This window comes from Ovis canadensis, chromosome 2 (assembly GCF_042477335.2).
Source record: "Ovis canadensis isolate MfBH-ARS-UI-01 breed Bighorn chromosome 2, ARS-UI_OviCan_v2, whole genome shotgun sequence".
In the NCBI taxonomy this organism is placed as follows: Eukaryota; Metazoa; Chordata; class Mammalia; order Artiodactyla; family Bovidae; genus Ovis; species Ovis canadensis.
Window position 1 is genome coordinate 7,427,737 of NC_091246.1, and position 21,941 is coordinate 7,449,677.

A 21,941-nucleotide genomic window follows, 5' to 3' on the forward strand; every position below is an offset into this window, starting at 1 on the left:
TATTTAAAACCGTATAGAAAAAATAAATTAGATGCACAATTGTGTAAATATAAATTAAAAAAAGATGACATTCTTAATAAATAAAGTTTACTATTTACATTTTTTATATATTGCTGAAAGACTTAACTTAGATCCATAAAAACACATAAACAGGAAAAAATAAAACCCAAAAAAGGAGCAGCAAATTTATGCGCGTGAGGTACAGAAAAAGGATTGGAGTTGTGTTTTGTTTTTGGTGATTAGATTTTTTTTTTCTTTTCTCTTTTTTTTTTATAGTAGGCCAGTAGAATTTTCTTGAGAACAGATTTTTAAGCATGTCAATGGAGAGTCATTTTTTGGTAGTTTCCAGAAGATGCCAAACAGATTTCAACATCATCATCATTAGAAATACCCATAATAATTATAACAATAATAAAAAGGTATAATATGATACATAAATATGGAAGAGCCGCTTGTAATATGAATACATTTTCTCTAGACGAGATCACAGTTTTATTTTGTAAATATTACATTTAAGTATATATATACACACATATATGTACAACTATATATACATGTGCATATATATGTAAATTTATATTTATATATAATATCTTTATATAGATAGATATCTGCGGACAGGTTATTGATTATAGAGACCCAAGAAAGCAAGTCAATTAATTGTTCAAACTTCTCCTCACTGACTGCTGGTGTAGAATTTAAGAAGCCCCGAGTTTGTACTCAGAATGCCGTATCTTCTTTTAAAGGAACACTCAATGTGGAATTTTAAGTCTGAGAAGAAAAAGAGAACTAAGGGACTCCCTTCCTCTGTAAAGTTGGAAGTGGCCTGGAAGTCTTGAATAAACAGTAAACTGACTTTTACACTGTAGGAAGTCACTAGTTTTTTGGTTTTGTGTTTTTTGGTTTTGTTTTTAATCAAATTACAGAACTGCTAAAGGCCCGAATAAGGGGGAGAAAGTCCAACTTATCTGCAAGTAAAATATTCTCAAATGCAAGCCTCTCTCAAGGTGGGTTCTAATCTAGGAGCTCACTCCCATTCCTTGAAATACCGAATGAGCACTCCCTGTCTTTCTTAAGTGGCCAGTGGGCCTGTGCATTCTTGAAAAATAACCCATCGACTCTGCGTCAGGCTGTCACAGATTGGCTCTCGTAGATTGCCACAGCCCCTTAGAAGCCTCAGGGCCTCACAATCCCCTGCCCTCCCACTGTGAGGTAGGTTAAGTATTATTATCCCCATTTTGCAGCTGGAGAAACTGAGGCAAATGGAGAGGCGATGTCATTGCTTGTTCAAGGTCACTGAGCAAACTGCTGCCTGAAGTCAAGAATTCTGCATTCTCGCTCGGGGGACATAATTCCTCTCTTGGCTATTACACATTGCTCTTCAAGATCAAACAGTTGGGAGGAATTTGGCGAAACGTGAGCAGATTGCCAAGAATAGGCTTTGATTCGTTTGCTGTTTAGTTTCATGCCTGTTGTTTGCTTGGTTAATTCTGTTTCTCGAAAACCATGGGAATTACCTGTCTGGTCATGTAGCAGCTCCCTAGGAAAGTGGACTGTGCAGTGTGATTCTAAGTGCAGACTTCATAAAGCCCAGTGCTCTAACGGCAAATACAAACACTTTATAATGTGAAAAGCGCAACACAGCACGTCCCCTTAATATTGGGAAAAAACAAACAAAAAAAACACAACAATTTCAAGCCCTCCCCACTCCCTACTATTACTGATTGACAACCGAACAAATAGACAAAATGCACTGCCCCCCCCCCCCAACAATATCAACTACAGATTAAGGGGAAAGATGCCTTATTTCCTGAACCTACCGCAATGTACAGAAAAGAACAGAGAGCAATACAAAACCCCACTCTACTCCTGCTAGGGAAATCTTTAGACTGTGTCTACCTGCTCAGTCTGTAGAAGAAAGAATGTTCTTCAGGAATCACAAAAATAGGTTTTCTCCAAATTCTTATTTTTACTCATGCTTAACTTCTTAATCTCCTTGTCTTCTATTAACCTCTGTCTGTGCAGCGTTGTCACCATCCATTTCTCCTTTTATATTTTCCCTACTTTGAAGTAGTTTGAGGAGAAAAAAAAAACACACACACAACACAAAAACTTCAAATCTGTTAACCTGAATTTATGGTTTCCTTTCTTCCTTCCCTCTTTTCCCCTCTTTTTTTTTCTCTTTTTCTTCCTCTCTTTCTTTCCTTTCTCAACACAGGTAAGACCTATAACAAACTGACAGAACCAAGTTAAACCAAACCTGGAAGGGAGGTAGCCAGAATCTGTCTCAAAGAATTATTTTCAACAAATAGCATCGAAACATTGGCCAAAGTGGGAAGGAGACCAAGAGCACTGTCTAGGCAGTGACTCAGCATGCTGAAGCCCGCAGAAGCAGCTGATACCCTCCATCCTCAGAGCCCTGCTAGTTACAAACGCTCATCTCCCCCTTTCATAACACCCCCTATTCAGCCTCCAGAACGGACTTCCCAAGGGTCGTCTTCCCTTAAGAGGTGGTTGGCACAGAATCTAGGGGCTAACACAGGTCCTGTGGCAGCTAGCAGGGCTGTGGCTCAGAAAGTCTTCCTAAGAGAAGGCTTGGTGAACTGTCCACCTTATCTTTTCTTTCTTGCTGTTAACAGGCTAATCCTTCTTCAGAACCTCCACGTTCTGAAGAAAGTTCTGAAGAAGTGAATCCATCTTCAGAACCGCCAAGTGCTTTAGGACCTCTGAGCTGCTGATAGACAATAGTGCTTCAGAGCCTCCTCCTGTGAGTACTCCACTGTCCTAAACTGGAGCTGATAAAGGGGTGAGAGGATGAGTTTATACCCAGAAAGAAATTGAAGCCGAGTACAAGTGCACTGCATACCCAGAGCTGACTTCCTCCACTAAGGTGTGAGAAGGACCTGTTAGTGACACCTTGCACATGGGACTGAGGCTGCCCACCCATCAGGCAGCCTCTCCTACCTAATATCCCTGGCAAACAGGAATTTGTGAGTAGCAGGTTTGAATGATGGTGAGGAGGAGACTGAGAAACACTTTGCTGAGAAGGGCTTGATCAATCTGAGACTCTGAAGGTAGAAGCCAGCTGCAGAATGTGTGTGAATGGAGGAGGAAAGAGCTTTAGGGTGGACTGGAAGGAAGCTGGTGAGGTTCTGCTCTGGTTCCTGCCACCCCTCCATCGGGAATGTTGTCTTTAGGTCTCCCAGGCTCTTTGCGCTCCTTACTGATGTTAAAAAAAGCAACTGGGAGAGCCAACTCTGTTAACATCTTACCTCATTTGTTCCTTCCCATCTAGCACCACTCAGGTTGATAACTCAGCAAGGGCATGAGGGGACTTGAAGAGTTGGCAAGAGTTCTAAGATACTGGAGAGGGGTACAAAATGGAATCGATGCTTATACAATTATTATTCTCTTGCCAAAGATTGGCCCTGGTAATTAAAGGAAAAAAAACAAAACAAAAACATGCCCTCAGTATAAATGAGATACAAGTTTGTAAGAAGGGAATATAATGGATCTGAGTCAGGCCTTAACAATGGCATGCCTGCAACCCAATCTCAGAGACTGTAGCATGGAATAAGCCACACAAAACTATCTAAGTACTGCGTCCTTATTTGTGGGCAGCTGTGTGAAAAGCACCTTGATATATTTATTAATGTAACAGACCACAGATGGCCAACAGACGTCTTCTCAAATGCTCTTGGTCAGCAGCTAGCTGCTGCTGGGAGACAGAACAGTAGGAAGGTTTCTGAAGTTATTTTTGGTCCCCATTGGAAAAAAAAGGGAGGGCTCTAGTTGATGAACAGCGCCTGTGTTGGATTGCAGGAATGAGGAGAGTCAGCCTACATGCTTGGTATCTTCCATTTCTATGCTATTTGTTTTTTGGTTGGTTGTCTTCATTAGATTTGAGATGATCTGTGGCAATATTTATGCAATATCTCTACCTTAGACCCTCCCTTCATCTTACTTTCTCAGTTTCAGAGATCAGGTTAAATGTCAGCCTTCTTTTCATCTCATTCTGTATTCCTCACCTCCCTGACTAATTTCAAAAGGAGTGGACAGGTAACCGGCTGAACAAAGAGGGCCCCAAAGAGGTAAGGGCTTCTGTGAGCATCTGGCTAATTTCCTCTCAACTTTCGGAGGCTGAACATGGGAGAGAGGGAAGGGCCACCCTAGGACAGAGGTGGACGGGAGTATGGGAGCCAAAGGCTGTGTGGAAGGCATGACGGCCATGCTGGGTGGTTAGGGACCGAGGCTGGGAACCCTTGGGCTGCCCCCGAAGGCCCCTCTAGAGCCACAGTCCAGGTGTGGATCCCATCCGAGATGCTTCTCTGCTCCAGAACTATTGCTACTCAGGGCACGATGAGGTCCTCAGACCCAAAGCCTGCTCTCGCCTTGGAGGGGCAGGAAGACTTGGATAAGGATGCTAACCCAAGAGTCCCTGCCATCCCAACAGTCTCCGGAGGGTTCCGGCATCATAGAAACGTAACACTGTTCCTCTTGCTTATAAAATCTAACACTGGCTTAGACATTCTGGACTCTCGGTGAGGGTCCCAGCATCTGAAGCCCCTCAGTTCCCTTCCAGGATGAGAAGCCCACCCAGGGGGCCTTCACTTCTCACCATGCGGGCCAATGAGGGGTTTTCCCTCGCAGAAAGGCTAAGAAGTGAGGAGCTGTGGGAAAACGTGGGTCACTTTTAAGGCAGACAGTTTGGTTGTGTGGGGGTTTTTCCTCACCTAGTCCTACCACCTTGGGGTACTCCATGTATAGGACAGAGCAGCCGGGAACGTAGCAGCAAGTGTGGTCCCAAGGCAAGATGTGGGGGATGTGGGGGATATTATGGCCTCAAGCCGGGGGCTGTTATAATACCTTGACATTGCAATCCTAAGCCATTTCCAGCTTGGCCTCGAACCCTGGGGGCTTCGCATACCTTGGATTCTTTACCTCTTCCTCAGGTCCTACTTCCCTAGAAGGGAGGTGATCAGAGACCATTTCACCTCCAATCCCAGAGGACTGCGCACTCAAGCACACCTTACATATTCTAAGCCTCAGGCTGTGAGCTATGTTGGCATTTAACACTTGGTCTTAGCAGTTTCTGTAACTCTCTTTCTCCCAAGGACAGTGCTGGTTTGGAGCCTGGGAGAGAAAGGATTGAGTCTGGCCCAGTCTCTCTCTGCTCAGTCTCCAAAACTGCCCTCCCACGGGTGTCTGCATGGGTCTGCGTATGCATGCATGCCTACTAACCACAGATGGGCACACTCCTAGGTACAGAATATGTTTCTCGCTGCAGTCGTGTGACAAATGGTTAGAATTTTAGGAGGCTCAGGGACTGCACGCTGTACGTGCAACCTTTCTAAGACTTTGAGATGGGATTCCATTCCATCATTCAACATGGCGAGACTTGGTTCACACGCCTGTACTCCGAGTCCTTCCTGGGTGAAATTAAAGGCAGACCGGTTGGGTGCTAAGGATCCCTGGTGTGGAGAGGCCATTCCGTGGAGCAGCTGACTGTGAAATCAATACCAAAGGGATGCGGGTCCTGGCATTGGGAATTCTTTGACAACTCCTTGTCCTTCCTTAGCCATGGCTGTATCCTCGGAGGTCTTTCCGGGTGTGTTCTTGGGCCTGGGGGTCCCGGCAAGCACAGTCACCCTGTAGGTCACAAGACATGGGGAAGGGTGTGACCTGCAGAGAGAAAGGCAGAAGAGATGAGTCAGGTGCTTGGGGCTGAAACAGAAACTTCTAGAGAAGCAGTGCAGGGCAGATGTTGGGGCAGCAGATTCAAGTCCAAGTCCTGCCTCCGCTTCTTGCTAGCCTTATGATAAGGTCTATCAGGATCCCATGGGCATTATCATAGCTGTTTACGTTTTCAGGGCCATGTATTACAGGCCAGGCAATGTGCTAAATGCTTTACAACCAGGAAAGAACTGAATTCTTCAACAACTCTGTAAAGTGAAAGTGAAGTCGCTCAGTCGTGTCCGACTCTTTGCAACCCCATGGACTATAGCCTATCAGACTCCTCCGTCCATGGGGTTTTCCAGGCAAGAATACTGGAGTGGGTTGCCATTTCCTTTTCCAGGAGATCTTCCTGACCCAGGGGTTGAACCCAGGTCTCCTGCATTGTAGGCAGACGCTTTACTATCTGAGCCACCGGGGAAGTCCACCTCTGTAAGATAGGCACTAGAACAACCGCACTTTTACAGGTGGGGAAACGGAGGCTCAGAAAGTGGCAGGCATTTGCCCAAAGTGGTGGTGGTGGTGGTTAGTTGCTTCAGTCGTGTCCAACTTTTTGCGACCCTATGGACTCCACAGGAGCCCACCAGACTCCACTGTTCATGGGATTTCTCAGGTAAGAATACTGGAGTGGGTTGCCATTTCCTCCTCCAGGGGATCTTCCCAACCCAGAAATCAAACCATCTCCTGCGGCTCCTGCATTGGCAGGTAGGTTCTTTATCTCTGAGCCACCAGGGAAGCCCAAACCAATAAGTGACAAACCCAGTATTTAAAGTAAGGCAAGCAACCTCTAAAGCTACGACCAGCCTGGACAGCACATTCAAAAGCAGAGACATCACTTTGCCAACCAAGGTCCATCCAGTCAAGGCTATGGTTTTTCCAGTATTCATGTATGGATGTGAGAGTTGGACTGTGAAGAAAGCTGAGCACCGAAGAACTGATGCTTTTAAACTGTGGTGTCGGAGAAGACTCCTGAGAGTCCCCTGGACTGCAAGGAGATCCAACCAGTCCATCCTAAAGGAGATCAGCCCTGGGTGTTCTTTGGAAGGACTGATGCTGAAGCTGAAACTCCAATACTTTGGCCACCTCATGCGAAGAGTTGACTCATTGGAAAAGACTCAGATGCTGGGAGGGATTGGGGGCAGGAAGAGAAGGGGATGACTGAGGATGAGATGGCTGGATGGCATCACTGACTCGATGGACGTGAGTTTGGGTGAACTCTGGGAGTTGGTGATGGACAGGGAGGCCTGGCGTGCTGCGATTCATGGGGTCGCAAAGAGTCGGACACGACTGAGCAGCTGAACTGAACTGAACTGAACTGACTGAAGCAACCTCTCCCCGGGCCTCAGGTTCCTCCTAGCTGTGAAGTCAGTAGAATAAGACCTGCCTTGCAGTGTGGACTCTGAGGGTTGAATGAAATCATGGGTGAAAAGTTGTCATGTACCACATGAGAGTTGGTTAAGAGATTTGTACAATGGAATATCTAATTTCTAGGACTGTTGTGGTGATCCACTGATATAAACAATGCGATAATGTCCTTTAGGAAAACCTACCTCTTTGCACATATTGGTAATTTTGATTTGGGGATTATGAAAAGGGCAAAAGCTTTTGCCAGCAAGCTCCGACCACCTTCTAGGACAATGATCCCCAACCTTTCTGGGACCAGGGACCAGTTTCGTTGAAGACAGTTTTTCCATGGTCCTGGGTGGTGGGGGATGGTTTGGGGATGATGCAAATGCATTACATTTAATGTGCACTTCATTTCCATTATTATTACATCAGCTCCACCTCAGATCATCAGGCATTAGATCCCAGAGGTTGGGGACCCCTGTTCTAGAGCGCCTGTAATCCTGGAGGGGAACATTTCACAGAGAGAATTTTTTTACAGAAAACTAGGTTGAGGGGTCAGTCCTAGGAGCAGATTTTAGCATAAGAAAAAGTGAGCAGTGCATGACGTGACAATTTGATATATATATAGATCATAAAATTGGGGAAAAAGAGAAAAAATAAGAGGCCCAAATTTCATTTCCCAGTCCATCCCTTCACATGCTTTGTGATCTTGGGCTGGCTTTCCTTTCTAGAAACTGTGAGAAAGAGCCCAGCAGAGTGAACGTCCTCCCAACACGGCAAAGGATCTGTCTTTGCAAAGAGCACAGAGTGGTCCCTGCCTGAGCCCCAGCCTGGGCTGACGCAAGTGGATTTCACCTCATTGCATCATGACATTTGCATAGAGCTTTCCCCAGAGGGACCCCATCTGCGCAGATGGATGTAATGGCCTCATTCACCTCCTGCCTGGGCAGGGTCTCGAGTGCTCACAAGGCTCAGAGAGCATCTTTGTCCCTCTGGCTGTGGGCTCGTTCTCCTGAACACTTTTTCTCCCTGCTCCGTGTCCTTCTTTCTTCCCTCTTTGCCTCCCCAACCTCTCTCCATCCTGCAACTTTTCAATAATTTAAAAGTGTAAGAATGAACCAGAAGATTGAAGTTGAAGCCCCAGCTCTCTCACCTAATTGAGGTGTGACCTTGAATAGGTGACAATTTCTCTGAGCCTCAGTGATCTTTCCTAAAAGGGGAGAGGCGAAAGCATGCCCCTCCAGTGGCTGTGACAAGGGGTAATGAACTAGCTGATAAAATGAGCGTAGCAAGCAATGCTTGCCGCCTGCCGGGTGTGCCTCTTTCTCGGTAAGCAAGGCGGGGACTGTGTCAGCCTTGCTCACTCTTGTGTCCCCAGCATCTAAGCTGCAGAATACGGGTGCAGGTCTGTTCTCTTCTCCTTCTCTCTGACTCTCACCGCAGTATGGCTAGTGCAACTCCTCGTTTCCCTCTTCAGTTCCAGCTCACAGGTCTGGGATGCCCTGGTGAGCACCCCTACAGCTACCCCTTCCATGCAGAGCCTTGCTGCGTTCAGCTGCTCACGGTGCCCTGATTCCAGGACACTCCCCAGCCTCCATGCGTGTGCAGGGGCTGTACCGTCCCATCTTACATGTTCTTCCACAACTTCTTCACTGCCCTAAGAAGCAGAGAATGTTAGACTTGGGAGAGACCTAGAGAAAATCCTCCAAAGTGGGGAGACTGAGGGCAGAGCCAGGTCCAGATCTAATAGCTGAGGTCCAGTGGGGAGACCCTGTGAGCAGAGAGGCCTGGATTAGCATCCTTACTTGCTGAAGACTTCAGTAAGGCCTCATACTCGCTGAACAACTGTGGGAAAAACCCCTTCACTGCCATCACCCTGAATTTGTGTATCTAGAAAACGATGATGAAAAAAAAAAATACAGCAAGTCCTCTCCATACGAAAGAGTTCCATTCCCAGAGCACGTTTGTTAAGTCTAGTGTGACCCTAAGTCCAACAAAATTAGCCTAGGTACCCAACTAACAATTGTCTCTAGTACTATATAGACAATCGTCTATACAGTACTGTACAGTAACAGGTTTATAATACTTTCTGCACAATTAATACATAAGAAACAAACACAAAAAGAAAACATTTTTAATCCTACAGTACAGAAACTTGAAAAGTACCATAGTTCAATGACTGGCATACAGGGGCTGGCACGGAGTGAACAGGTAAGAAGAGTTACTGCCTGGAGGGAAAACTGAAGGATCATCAGTGATCGGAGACAGAGGAAGAGGCAAGCTGCAATCCCACTCACGCCCGACGTCGATGGCACAAGTTCTGGTTCCTCGCTGGAACCAGATGCACGTTCCCATCTTTGCAAGTTTGCACCTTGAAGGTTCGTATGTAGGGGACTTCCTCTACTGTAGTTCAGACGGTTGCAAGGATTCAACAGAAAAGATGCAAAACCTCCCAGAATGCGGTCTAACACCCGGGTCGCTCAATGCTGAGTTGGCTTCCCGCAGGCTTGTACTTCCTGCTTGTGACCCCCTTCCTGCCTTCCTCCTCCCCCACGTGAGCGGCCTTGGTTTCCCCCGGGCCCGTTCCATTCCCTTGCCCGCGTTCTAGTGTTAGGATGACCCGGTGACCGCTCCCGTCTTCTGCACGGTGTGTTCTCTCACTCTTCCCACTGGGCTCCACGATTCTTTCGGGACAGCCTCACATATGGTTTTTCTCTCCTGCTTCCTGCTGCACCTCACCCAGGCAAACGTGCAACAGATTCTGTCTCTTAGGATAAGACACAAAGTCCTTAGTGAGAGTTCCAGGCCTTGCCTGATCTCCACACCCTTCTTAGACCTCATCTGGTTCCCTTCATCCCCTCGCTCTCTGCGGCTTGTTTGTTTCCTGTTTCCTCAAAGCCTCCAGGTGTTTTCTTGGGTTTAAGTCTTCAGCTGTTCCTGTTCCTCCCTGCTCCTGTGCTTTCCCGGCCAGCTCCTCTTCATCCACCAGGTCTTACTGCAAGCCCTGCCTCCTGCCTCCTTAGCCTGACCTAAGATGGGACCATCACGCTCCTCCCATACCCTAGCATTCTATCCCTACGCCATTCTTGGACGGAGTCACGTCTGCGCCTGTATGCCTGTGCTGTAGGGCAGGGGCCATGTCTGTGTTGTTGCTTTTTAAAATACATATTTGGCTGTGCTGGGTCTTAGCCGCGGTATGTGAGATTGTTTAGTTGTGGCACGTGGCATCTAGTTCCCTGACCGGGGATAGCATCCAGGCCCCCTGCATTGAGAGCGTGGAATCTGAGCCATTGGACCACCAGGGAAGTCCCCGTGTCTGTGGCTGACCTCTTCATCTACCGCGTGGCAGGCATTCAAAGGACCCATGACTGGAGGGACATATGAAAGCACAAATACCCAGGGACAACGCCAGTCAGGGGGCCTCTGCTCTTGCACTCCTGTGCTGCGTAACCATACAAGTCACCTCCCTTCTCGGGCTTCAGGTTCCCTATCTGTACACTGAATTGATTTTAATGATCTCTACCTTCCCTTCTGTCTGAGACTCCTTCTCAGCCCCAGAAAGGTGGAAGGCGATGCCCTGGGCAGAAAAGACCAGGAAATGCTGCCCTTCTCCACAGCTTGTGCCTTGCACATCCCCCTTTCTGCCACTCCAGTCCCAGGGGCTTCTCCAGAGTTATCAGCCAGCAGGGCCCTATGATGCCAGGGAGCTTCTCAGGTCCGTGCGGGCACCCTGGCTGTGTGGGGCCTGATGTGTTCACGTGCTTTCCTCCTGGCCCGGCCCAGGCAGTTTCAGCGTTCCCCTAAAGACGTGGGTCTGGATCCGCAGGGCAGGAACCTTAGTCGGAACACAACAAGGTCTAGAAGGTTTGGTCTCAGGGGGACGATCGGGCATGCTCCCTGTGCCCTTCAATGCTTGTAAATGCAGGCGCATCAACGGAGCCCTTGCTAGGGCCCTGGGAGCACCTTGCTCGACCTTCGGCAGGTAGGTACCTGTGGAGCTGGACTCCCCATCGGTGAGACAAGGGATCTGGTGAGGAGCAATGCCACCTCCATACCAGCCCGCAGAGGTCCCGGTGTGGAGGACAAGCATGGTATCTCACCCTTCTTCTCGCCTCTCCATGACCTGCCTGTTCAGAGCCTGCCTCGGGGGTCTCTGCTCACAGGCATCCTTACTGACTGGGCATCTACAACTCATAAGAGAAGGTGGAGTCTGCCTGCCCCACCCACTCCCGCAGGTGTCCCCTGGTCTGACCTGGAAGAGACATGCCCAGGTCCGGTCCACGGCTGTGTGCACACACACACAGCCACTGCCTGAGGCCACCGTGCAGGATGGTTCCCACGTGGCTCCACCCAGGCTCGAGAGGCTGCTGTCCTTTAGCTACCCAGCTTACAGATGGTAAAATAGAGGCCTCGGCCTGTCTCAGACCTGCCCTGGAACTCACTACTTGTCAACCTGGTAGACGCTGCAGGATATTAAGCCCCCACTCTGGACACGAAGAACTTATCGGCAAGCCCAAACAAGAGGGGGAAGGCAGCGCTCCGTCCCCCATCCCGGCCGAGTGCTATGGGGCGTGTTTAATGATCATTCGCCTCCTACCTCCTACCTCTTATGGTACCTGGCGCCCCGTTACTCACCCTTCCCAGCAGCTTTCATAAGGCAGCTATTCCCACAATCCTCGTTTTACATCTTAGAGGAAACGAAGATGCGAAGAGGTGAGTCATTTGTCTGGCAGGGCGCCTTGGACCTGCGCCCCAATTTGTAACTGCTCCCCGGCACTGTTCCCCCAGGAGGCAGGGTCCCCTTTCACAGAAGAAGAAGCTGAGGTCTGGTAGAGAACGAGTCCCATCCCAATAAAGCTGGCTCCAAGCCTGACTCCCAGATGCCCGGGTTCCCCGAGCAGCTTTCCACCTTCTCCCCCGGATGGCCTCCCAAGCAAACCTACCACCCACGGCATCAAGGCCTCGGCGGCCAGTTTACATTTGGGATTCCCAGCATCGTGCAGCTAGGCTGTCCCATAAACGGCTTGGCCACCCACTCTGGGATTCTGTCAACAAGCCCAGGTCGGTGATGGAAGGCCAAGGTTCTCGCTTTTTCCTCTAGGCTGGAGACCGTGCTCAGCACAGGGGTTTCAACCCATGGGTGAGCTGCCCAGGGTAACACCTCCACCCACGTGTGTGTGAGCGGCTCAGGAATGCAGCCTGGCCAACGCCACGGGGGCCTGGCGGAAGGGCTGTCTGAGGTTGGCTTCTGACTCACTCAACAGGGCGGTCACAGCAGAGGGTGGGCGGCGTGGGGGAGCAGGAGGCGTGCTGCAGTGAAGGTCAGAAAGCCTGACTGTCCACCCGCCCACGCGGGGCCCTGGGCGACTCGCTTCACTACCATGAGTCTCTGGGTCGCCACAGTGTTGATGGAAAGACTTAGTGACCTCAAGCAGACCAAGGCCTGATGCTGGGGCTCCTCTATAGCTCCCTTGGGACTGTGCAGATCTGTGCCTGGCATGGGGCATGCAGCAGTCAGGGAATGCCAAAGCTTGTTTAGACGCGGGTAAGTGGAGGAGAAAGCGCGAAGTCTGGGTAATGTGGAGGAGAGCCCCCGGTTAGACAAGGAGACCTGGTCTGAGTCCATGTGTTGTTAGCAGTGGAGCAGTGTAAGGCCGCGAAATGCTAGCAGGCGGACTTCTTTGCAGGGAGGGGGATTCGGTCTGCCTATCTATAAGACAGAGGAAATAACAGTCCTGCCATGCAGAAGTGTTTTGGATAAAGTATAAAATCAAGGACAACACTTGCATAAGGCCTGGTGTAGAATTCGTGCTCACTAAATGATGTCGGTGACCGTGGTGATGATGTGGTAATGCCATTGATGATGGTTGTGATGATCGTCATTCTAGGGGGATAGAAAGGCCTGGTTCTTTTCATAGGATCAAGTTTGAAATGAGTGTTGAATTCACCCACAGGAAAAAAAAAAAGTCAAAGTTACACCCCAAGTGGGGGAAATCCTAACACTCCAGAAACCAGTGGGTGGAAGAATTAGTCTATTTGGCTTAGTCATTTGCCTACTGTCTTACTAATCTTCCAAGTTGAGCACATGTGTTCCCTCTTCCAGGAAGCCTTCTAGGATTCTCTTGGCTGGTTCAGTCTTTAAAATCATCGAATACTCCCATCGCTCCCTAGATAAAGTTCAGACTCCCCAGTGTGGCTTATAGAAGCCTTGCTCGTGCCCCAGATTCACCTCTTATGCCTTCACCTCTTGCACTGTGCTCTGGCCCTTTTCAGGGAATCAGAGTTTCCTGACTGTGTTCCCTTGTTCTGGGCTTTGTACAGACTCTGCACTCTGCCAGGAACATGCTTCTCTCTCATCTGTCTCTCTGGCCTTCCCCTCACTACTTTTACCTGGGTAAGACCTGCTGCGACTTCCCCGCCTCACCTCTAACATGGTCTTCGCTGAGGAGCTCTGGTGATTGGCCTCAGTTGTTGGGTCTCCATTAGCATTTCCTGGCCTCTCAGCGCCTGCCCGTGGGTCCCCATGACCTCATGGCTGGGCCTGGCCCCTCTGCTCATGGCCTAGCACAGTCGCTATCACATAGCAGGTTCTCAGCAGTAGGGGACATGGGAACTTGGGATATAACAATGACGAAAATAAATGCACCTTCTCACTCTCATGAAATTTTTCTTCCAACAGCAAGAGGTATCGAAATAGCCAGGCAACGAATAATACATACATTCTCACAGTATGTGCCAAAGTGATGCGTGTTATGAAAGGAAGGAAGACATGGAAGCCGAGGTCAATGGTGCAGAAGGGCCAGAGGTGATGGAAGGCGGGTGGTCAGGGTGGGGCACGTTGAACACACAGAACTTGGGCAAGAGACCTGGAGTGAGTCATAAGGATGAATGGAGAAGAATGTTCTTGGCCAAAAGAACAGCTCGTGGTGAAGGCTGGAAGGTAGGAGGGTGCCTGGCCTGTGTGCAGGGTGGCAAGGAGTCCCAAGGGCTGGAGAGAAGTGGAGGAAGGCACCAATAGTGGGGGGGTTGGTGAGGTCTTGGGGTGGGCAGAGCACTCAGGGCCTTGCAGGCTGCTGGGAGGACCAGTGTTCACTCTGGGGAAGTGGAGAGGCACAGAAAGCTGTGCGCAGAGATGCGATGCCATCCTGACTCCTTTTCAGAGGACCATTCAGGTTGCTAAGCTGAGACGTTAGAGCTGTTGACATGCACACCCAACTCTGCAAACATCCCTCTATCAGCTCTGCTGAGATGACTGCTTCCCATCTAAAGCTCCTGACTGTCTTCCCCTATCTTACAGAATCACTAGCCTCCTTAAACCAATGAGCTCCACTGGGGTTTCAATACCCTTTCCCAAGAAAGCAGGTTTTCACTTAGATTTGAGCAAATACAGGTGGCAGGCCTACGCTTCATTTTATCAGTTGGGCATGTCATTCTGTGCCGAGACATGCTCCTGGGGCCAATTTTTAACTCGTCCCTGGTCCCCTGACCCTGATTAGCCTTCAAGTTCCTGTTCAAGGACCACCTCACTCAGGAAGCCACGTGGAGAGTCCTTAGACATGAATCTAATCCGAACATCAGGAGATAAAAACTCAAGGCAAGCCTGGCCTGGCTAAGGCCGCAGAACTGAGCTGTAGAGTTGGGGCCACACCGCAGCTCCCCAGACATCTTCCAGAGCCAGTCTCTTAGCAGCCAACCGAAACATGACCGCCACCATTGTTCCAGGCCCCGCGCCTTGGAAAACACTGGTATGTCAAATACTTGAAGGTTACTTCTCCTTCCTCCCTTACACCCTGCTACACATGCGGACCTAGAATGAGTCCAATTAGAAATAATGATCGTTCGCCGTTGGTATGGGGGAAGCTGTTGAAGCAACCGTTCTGGAAATCTGCTCTGTGTTCTGGACTCCTCTTGGCTCCGGTAAGAAAATACTGAGTCCCACCTCTTTCTGTCTGCCTTGCAGTGCACACAGGTGCCTGGGCAGGAGGCTGGGCATGCCTGGCAGGTAGTTTCCTCAGACAGTCCTGCACTGTCCTGTCTCGTCTTCCAGCAGGGCCCAGGTCACCCCACGAGGCAGATGAGGGGAACAGCTGGGGTCTGCACAGACAAGCGAGGGGGGAAGGCTAGAGGGAACAGACAGACATCATTCTGGCTTAAGTGACAGGGAGGTCTCAGCTTCAGGGACCAGAAAGAGGTTTTAGGTGGAAAGTAGGAGGAAGGATCCACACAGTCAAAGGCTTTGGCATAGTCAATAAAGCAGAAACAGATGTTTTTCTGGAACTCTCTTGCTTTTTTGATAATCCAGCAGATGTTGGCAATTTGATCTCTGGTTCCTCTGCCTTTTCTAAAACCAGCTTGAACATCTGGAAATTCATGGTTCACATATTGCTGAAGCCTGGCTTGGAGAATTTTGAGCATTACTAAAGCATTACTTTACCAGTGTATGAGATGAGTACAATTGTGCGCTAGTTTGAGCATTCTTTGGCATAGCCTTTCTTTGGGATTGGAATGAAAACCGACCTTTTCCAGTCCTGCGGCCACTGCTGAGTTTTCCACATTTGCTGGCATATTGAGTGCAGTACTTTCACAGCATCATCTTTCAGGATTTGAAATAGCTCCACTGGAATTCCACATCGCCTCCACTAGCTTTGTTCGTAGTGATGCTTTTTAAGGCTCACTTGACTTCACATTCCAGGATGTCTGGCTTTAGGTGAGTGATCACACCTTTGTGATTATCTGGGTTGTGAAGATCTTTTTTGTACAGTTCTGCTGTGTATTCTTGCCACCTCTTCTTAATATCTTCTGCTTCTGTTAGGTCCATACCATTTCTGTCCTTTGTGGAGTCCATCTTTGCATAAAATGTTCCCTTGGTATCTCTAATTTTCTTGAAAAGAGCTCTAGTCTTTCCCATTCTATTGTTTTCCTCTATTTCTTTGCATTGATCGCTGAGGAAGGCTTTCTTATCTCTCCTTGCTATTCTTTGGAACTCTGCATTCAAAAGGTTAAAAAGCTGGCTTAAAGCTCAGCATTCAGAAAACTAAGATCATGGCATCTGGTCCCGTCACTGCATGGTAAATAGATGGGGAAACAGTGGAAACAGTGTCTGACTTTATTTTTCGGGGCTCCAAAATCACTGCAGATGGTGATTGCAGCCATGAAATTAAAAGACGCTTACTCCTTGGAAGGAAAGTTATGACCAACCTAGACAGCATATTCAAAAGCAGAGACATTACTTTGCCGACTAAGGTCCATCTTGTCAAGGCTATGGTTTTTCCAGTGGTCATGTACGGATGTGAGAGTTGGACTATAAAGAAAGCTGAGCGCCAAAGAATTGATGCTTTTAACTGTGGTGCTGGAGAAGACTCTTGAGAGTCCCTTGGACTGCAAGGAGATCCAACCAGTCCAACCTAAAGGAGATCAGTCCTGGGTGGACTGATGTTGAAGCTGAAACTCCAATACTTTGGCCACCTGATGCAAAGAGCTGACTCATTTGCAGAGACCCTGATGCTGGGAAAGATTGAGGGCAGGAGAGAAGGGGATGACAGAGGATGAGGTAGTTGGATGGCATCACCGACTCAATGGACACGGGTTTGGGTGAACTCCCGGAATTGGTAATGGACAGGGGAGGCCTGGCGTGCTGCGGTTCATGGGGTTGCAAACAGTCAGACATGACTGAGCGACTGAACTGAACTAAGGAGGAAGGAAGTGCAGGAGAAGCCATGGAGTGCTTCACCCTGCTCCTGGAGTTCCTACCCAGGACCCCAGTCCAGCAGAGCCAGGAAGCAAGAGGAAAGGGACTCCAGGAAGGGCATGGTACAAGCCCAGAGCAAGCGGATGTTCAGAACAAGGGTCAGAGGCAGGTGCTGTGTGACTTGGAATCACATGGTTTGTGTCTCAGGTCTACCACTTACCAGCTATGTGACTGCAACCCGTCTAAGCCTCAGTTGTACCATCTGTAAAGTGGGGCTAAAAAAGACCGCGCCTACAGTGGGGCTGCTGTGCTGATGAAATAAAACGACACATGGAAGAAAAGGGGACGCTGTGCTTGGTAGACAGTAAGCTCTCGAAACACAGTAGCTACTATCTGTCATTTGCTCGGTGTAAGGAAATCCTAAATCCTACACAGAGATCTGCCCCCTTGTATAAGTGATTCCACCTCTGAGTCTCAAATGTGGGCTTTGTTGGACAGTTCCGGTTCTAGAGTCTAAACGGAATCATACGCACAGAGATGCTATCCCACGGCCAAGCACCTGTAAGTGCTCAATTACGGTCATTTTGGAAAGTGCAGGGAGTCAGTCTCCGCTGTCAATGAGGTTCTGAGCACCAGGCTGGGAGTTTATGGGCAGGGGACTTGCCATGAGATGGAGCTGGGGCCATGAGTACAGGTGGGAGTGAAATAGGCCGGCAGGTAAGATGGGAGGGGTATGGGGGGGAGAAAGCCAGCCTCTGGTCCCTCTCCTGCCCCAAGAGGCTTCCTGCTGTGGAAGCTGGAGATGGAAAGGTAGGACTTTTTTGTGCCCAGGGGAAGCTCCTGTCTGGGCAGTCAAGGATGACTGGCAGGGCTGGGAGTCTCCGCTATTCCCCACCCTGGGGAAAGCTGCTCTTGCCTTGTCAAAGTGAGTGAGCAGGGGTCCCACACCCAAGGCTCCCTGGCATTCTGGGTCCACAGCGAAATGTCTCCAGCTGGACCAGGTAGGGTCATGCCCAGGTGCACTGAGGACAGGCTCTGCAACCCCCCGCCCCCGCTTCCCTCTTCTGTGGTGCAGCCCCTGCAGCAGAACAAGCTGGGCTTCAGACTTAGACGGAATTGGCTTTGACTCTGGCTCATGGCACTTGCAGCCAGTAAACTCAAGTCCTGTAAGTACTCGCTAAGCCCGAGCTTAAGGGCTTCCCTGCTGGCTCAGCTGGTAAAGAATCTGCCTGCAATGCGGAGACCTGGGTTTGATCCCTGGGCTGGGAAGATCCCCTGGAGAAGGGAATGGCTACCCACTCCAGTATTCTTGCCTGGAGAATTCCACAGACTGGGGTGCCTGGTAAGCTACAGGCTACAGCCCATGGGGTTGGAAAGTTAGACTTGACTGAGTGACTAACACACAAGCCCAAACTGGTTCCCAGTGCCCTGCCAGGGTTGACATGAGGATTAAAGAAGGTAAGGGAGGATGCAAGTCTGCATGCGGCAGTTCACTAATAGGCATCCTGTCTTATTATCTTCTGTCTCTATAAAGCAGCCACTGCAAGCTCAGTTGGCTGGAGATGAGAGAGTAGAAGGGTTTCAAGAAGTTGGAGTTTATGTAGAAGTTAGGTTGGGGAATTTAAACTGTAGGAGTATGACTTTAATTTGAATCACCTTGGTTCTCCAGAAGTCAGACTTCAGGAGTCTCGCATCTGAAGAGATGTCCAGACACTTCTGTGCACAGAATAACTACGGTAAAGCCACCTCACTATGACAGAGGCCGTCAGGCTCTCTAATCCACAGGTGAAGGTCACACAGAGTTCCGACAGCTCTCCCCATTCTTCTCCCAACCACCATTCACCTGCACCAGGAAAGTTCCTACTCATTCTTCAGGTCTCAGTGTGAATCTCCCTTAGACTTCCCTGGTGGCTCAGACGGTAAAGCGTCTGTCTACAATGCGGGAGACCTTGGGAACGCTTTCTCTGACCTTCATACTGTTCTTCAAATGACCCCCCCACCTTCCCTTCACTGTCCCTTCTGCAAAGGTCACTAGATACATAGCTATATACCTCAGTGGGGCTTTCCTGGTGGCTCAGTGGTAAAGAATCCACCTGCCAAGCAGGAGATCTGGGTTCGATCCCTGGGTTTCAGATGATCCCCTGGAGAAGGAAATGGCAACCCACTCCAGTACTCTTGCCTGGAGAGTCCCCATGGATAGAGGAGCTTGGTGGACTACAATCCATGGGGTTGCAAAAGGGTCAGATGCAACTGAGTGACTAACAACAGCAACATACCTCACTGCTTATAATCTGGCTCCCCTTACAGACCTGCCCTTACAGACAAGGGCAGGTGTGGCGCCTGGACTCTGCCGTGTGCCCAGCCTGGTCCAGTGGTCAGCCCATAGCGATGCTCCATGAACACACATCCCCTGTCATGGAGGAAGCCTGCTCACCTACATTCCATTGCCTTGGCCAACAGGAAGAAGTGAAAAAGTAGAGGAAGGTAGTCTTTTAGCACAAAAGGCTAAAATTACATTCACAATGTAGATAGAAAAGGGGAAAAAAGGACTAGGAAACATATTCAGAACTAGCTAGAAAACAGACTCTGGGTCCTTGACTCGAGGGACAACACTCATCTCTGAGCCCTGGAGCCTGAAACTGCTGCAGCTGAACCTAGTATAGGAAGACAGGGTCAAAATGACCACCTGAGATGTACATCTATATATTCCAGTGACTGTAACCACCTGGAATCTGCACCTGAGCCTGAATTACGACTGCATGTCCCTACCATGCGCTCTGTAGAAATAACAATCCATTTAAGAAAGTTTCCCAATAAAATTAGTTTTTATATTTTAATATATTAGTTTTATATTTTAATGTTTTAGTACTTAAGTTATAGTTGGTAGGAAAATTCTTTTAATCAGAGCTGCTGTTTGTCTAGCTGATGGTGTCAGATGAATCACATGTCATAATTCTACACAAGCTTCATTGTCTATTCACTGTCAAAGTGGCTGACTCCAAGGGAGTGAAAGAGACACACTGTATTCATTTGGCATCAGAAATCGAGAGCCTTCAAAACGCTCACACCTGGAGGGGGGATTGAAATGGAGGATGAGTAGGACATGGAGCTCACCTTCTCCCACCAAACACTACAAATACATCTTCAAGGAGAACCATTCACCCAGAACAGCTAGTGAATGCTGACAGAATTGCTCAGACTTCCAAAGAGACAAGGAAACCTCCTTGTAACCAGGTAGGACAAAAGGAAAAAGAAAAGGAAGGAATCTGAACGGAGCCTGCGCCCCAGGGAGGGAAGGTTTCTGCACCCAGGGGCGTCTCCTCACCCGTGGGAACGTCCGCTGGATGGAAGAGGAGCTGCGAGGAGAGCCCAGCAGCCAGGAAGACAGGGCCCAGCAGCCCCCTGTGCTCCCCAGTCCGGCACATTCCTATGTCAGTGCAGGGCGAGCCGGGTACAGAAGATGAGGCTTCAGAGGTCAGACCCAGGGAGAAGAACGCGGTCGGCTGCACGGAAGAGCCGGAACAGACTAGACTGCGGCACCAAGGGTGTACCTGGAAGAAGCCTGGGCCCCGCAGCGCCAAGGCGCTGTTATGAGGGGTGTGTGAGGAGAGGGGTGGGACCACCATCGGGGCTTCTTTCCCTGTGCGTGCTCCCAGACACCAGGACTCCAGCTACAGGAGCTCTGTGAGCAGGCATTGGTCCTACCGCCACTGTGGGCACAGGCCGATGCCATGAGACCTGGGAGTAGGTGCCAGGCCCCAACCCTGCTGTCCCAGGAGCCTGCAAAGGGCCACCGTAGCGGCACACCCCATAGCAAGGGGACGACGGCCAGTACCTGGTGAAGAAAGGAGCAGCAAGCATCCGAACTATAGAAACAGCCCTCGATCCCGGAAAAGACGGCACAGTAGAAGGAGTTGAGCTCAGCTCCTCCCAGGAAAACACGAGATCACAGCTAACTGCTGACAACCATCATAGGAAAGCCTGGAGCCTACCAACACAGAGATTTTACAGACTAAGAAGAAGCCACGATAAGAGCGCAAGAGGAAGGGTGCTTTCCTGACCTAATCAGACCCCACAGCTGCTGGGCGGGCGACCTGCAAACTGGAAGATAACTATATCGCAGAGGTTCTCCCGCAAGAGTGAGTGTCCTGAGCCCCATGTCAGTCTCCCCAGCCTGAGGGCAAGGCATCAGGAAGAAGAAACCCCAAAGCATCTGGCTTGAGTGTGGGAGCTTCTCGGGACTGGGGGAAATGACAGGTTTCACTCTTGCAGGACACACACAGGCTCACATACACTACAATCAGGACTGCTCAGCCCAGTAAGGCCCTCATTCAGATTCAACAGAGGAATCAAAAGTTTTACAGACAAGCCAAAGCTAAGAGAATTCAGTACCACACATCCTAAAGGAACTTCTCGAGGTAGGAAAGACAAGGCCACAACAAGATTCAAGAAAATTACAAACAGGGACCTCACCAGTAAAGGCACAGATACAGTTAGGAAATCACCCACACACGAATATGTCAAAGCCAGCAATCACGAGAAGAGGAGTACAGGCATAGGGTACTGGCAATGTGTTTGAGAGATCAGCAACTGAAAATCTGGCACATATATAGACTGCTATATCAAAATCTAATGGGACCACAAACCAAAAATCTACAGTGGATACACACACAGAAAAAGCAATCCAAACACATTACTAAAGACAGGCATCAAGTCACAGGAGAAGGGGAAAAAGGACCTTCAAAAATACCCAAAGCAATGAACAAAATGGCAATAAGAAATATTCATATTGATAATCGCCTTAACTGTAAATGGATTAAATGCTCTAACCAAAAAACACAAATTGTCTGAATGGATATAAAAACAAAACCTAGGTATATACTGTCTACAAGAGACTAACTTCAGATCTAGGGCCCTATACAGACTGAAAGAGAGGGAATGGAAAAAGGTATTCCATAGCAACACTCATGTCAGACAAAACAGAATTTAAAATAAAGAGACAAAGAAGGACTCTACATAATGATCAAGAGATCAATCCAAGAAGATATAACAATTGTACATATATATGCACCCAACATAGGAGCCCCTTAATGTATAAGGCAAGTGCTAACAGCCAGAAAACGAGAAATAGACACAATAACAATGGGTGAGGCTAACACACTACTCTCACACA

At 49.0% G+C, this 21,941-nt stretch overlaps 1 protein-coding gene across 1 annotated transcript in view; it reads right to left on the reverse strand.

The window, feature by feature from the left end:
- Positions 1-880: 880 nt before the first annotated feature.
- PAPPA (pappalysin 1) overlaps positions 881-21,941 on the reverse strand; it is a 262,349-nt gene continuing 241,288 nt past the window's right edge. The window contains exon 22 of the mRNA XM_069573842.1: positions 881-5,682. Coding sequence (XP_069429943.1) covers positions 5,575-5,682 — 108 coding nt within the window. The 3' untranslated portion in view covers positions 881-5,574. The remainder of the gene's footprint in view (positions 5,683-21,941) is intronic.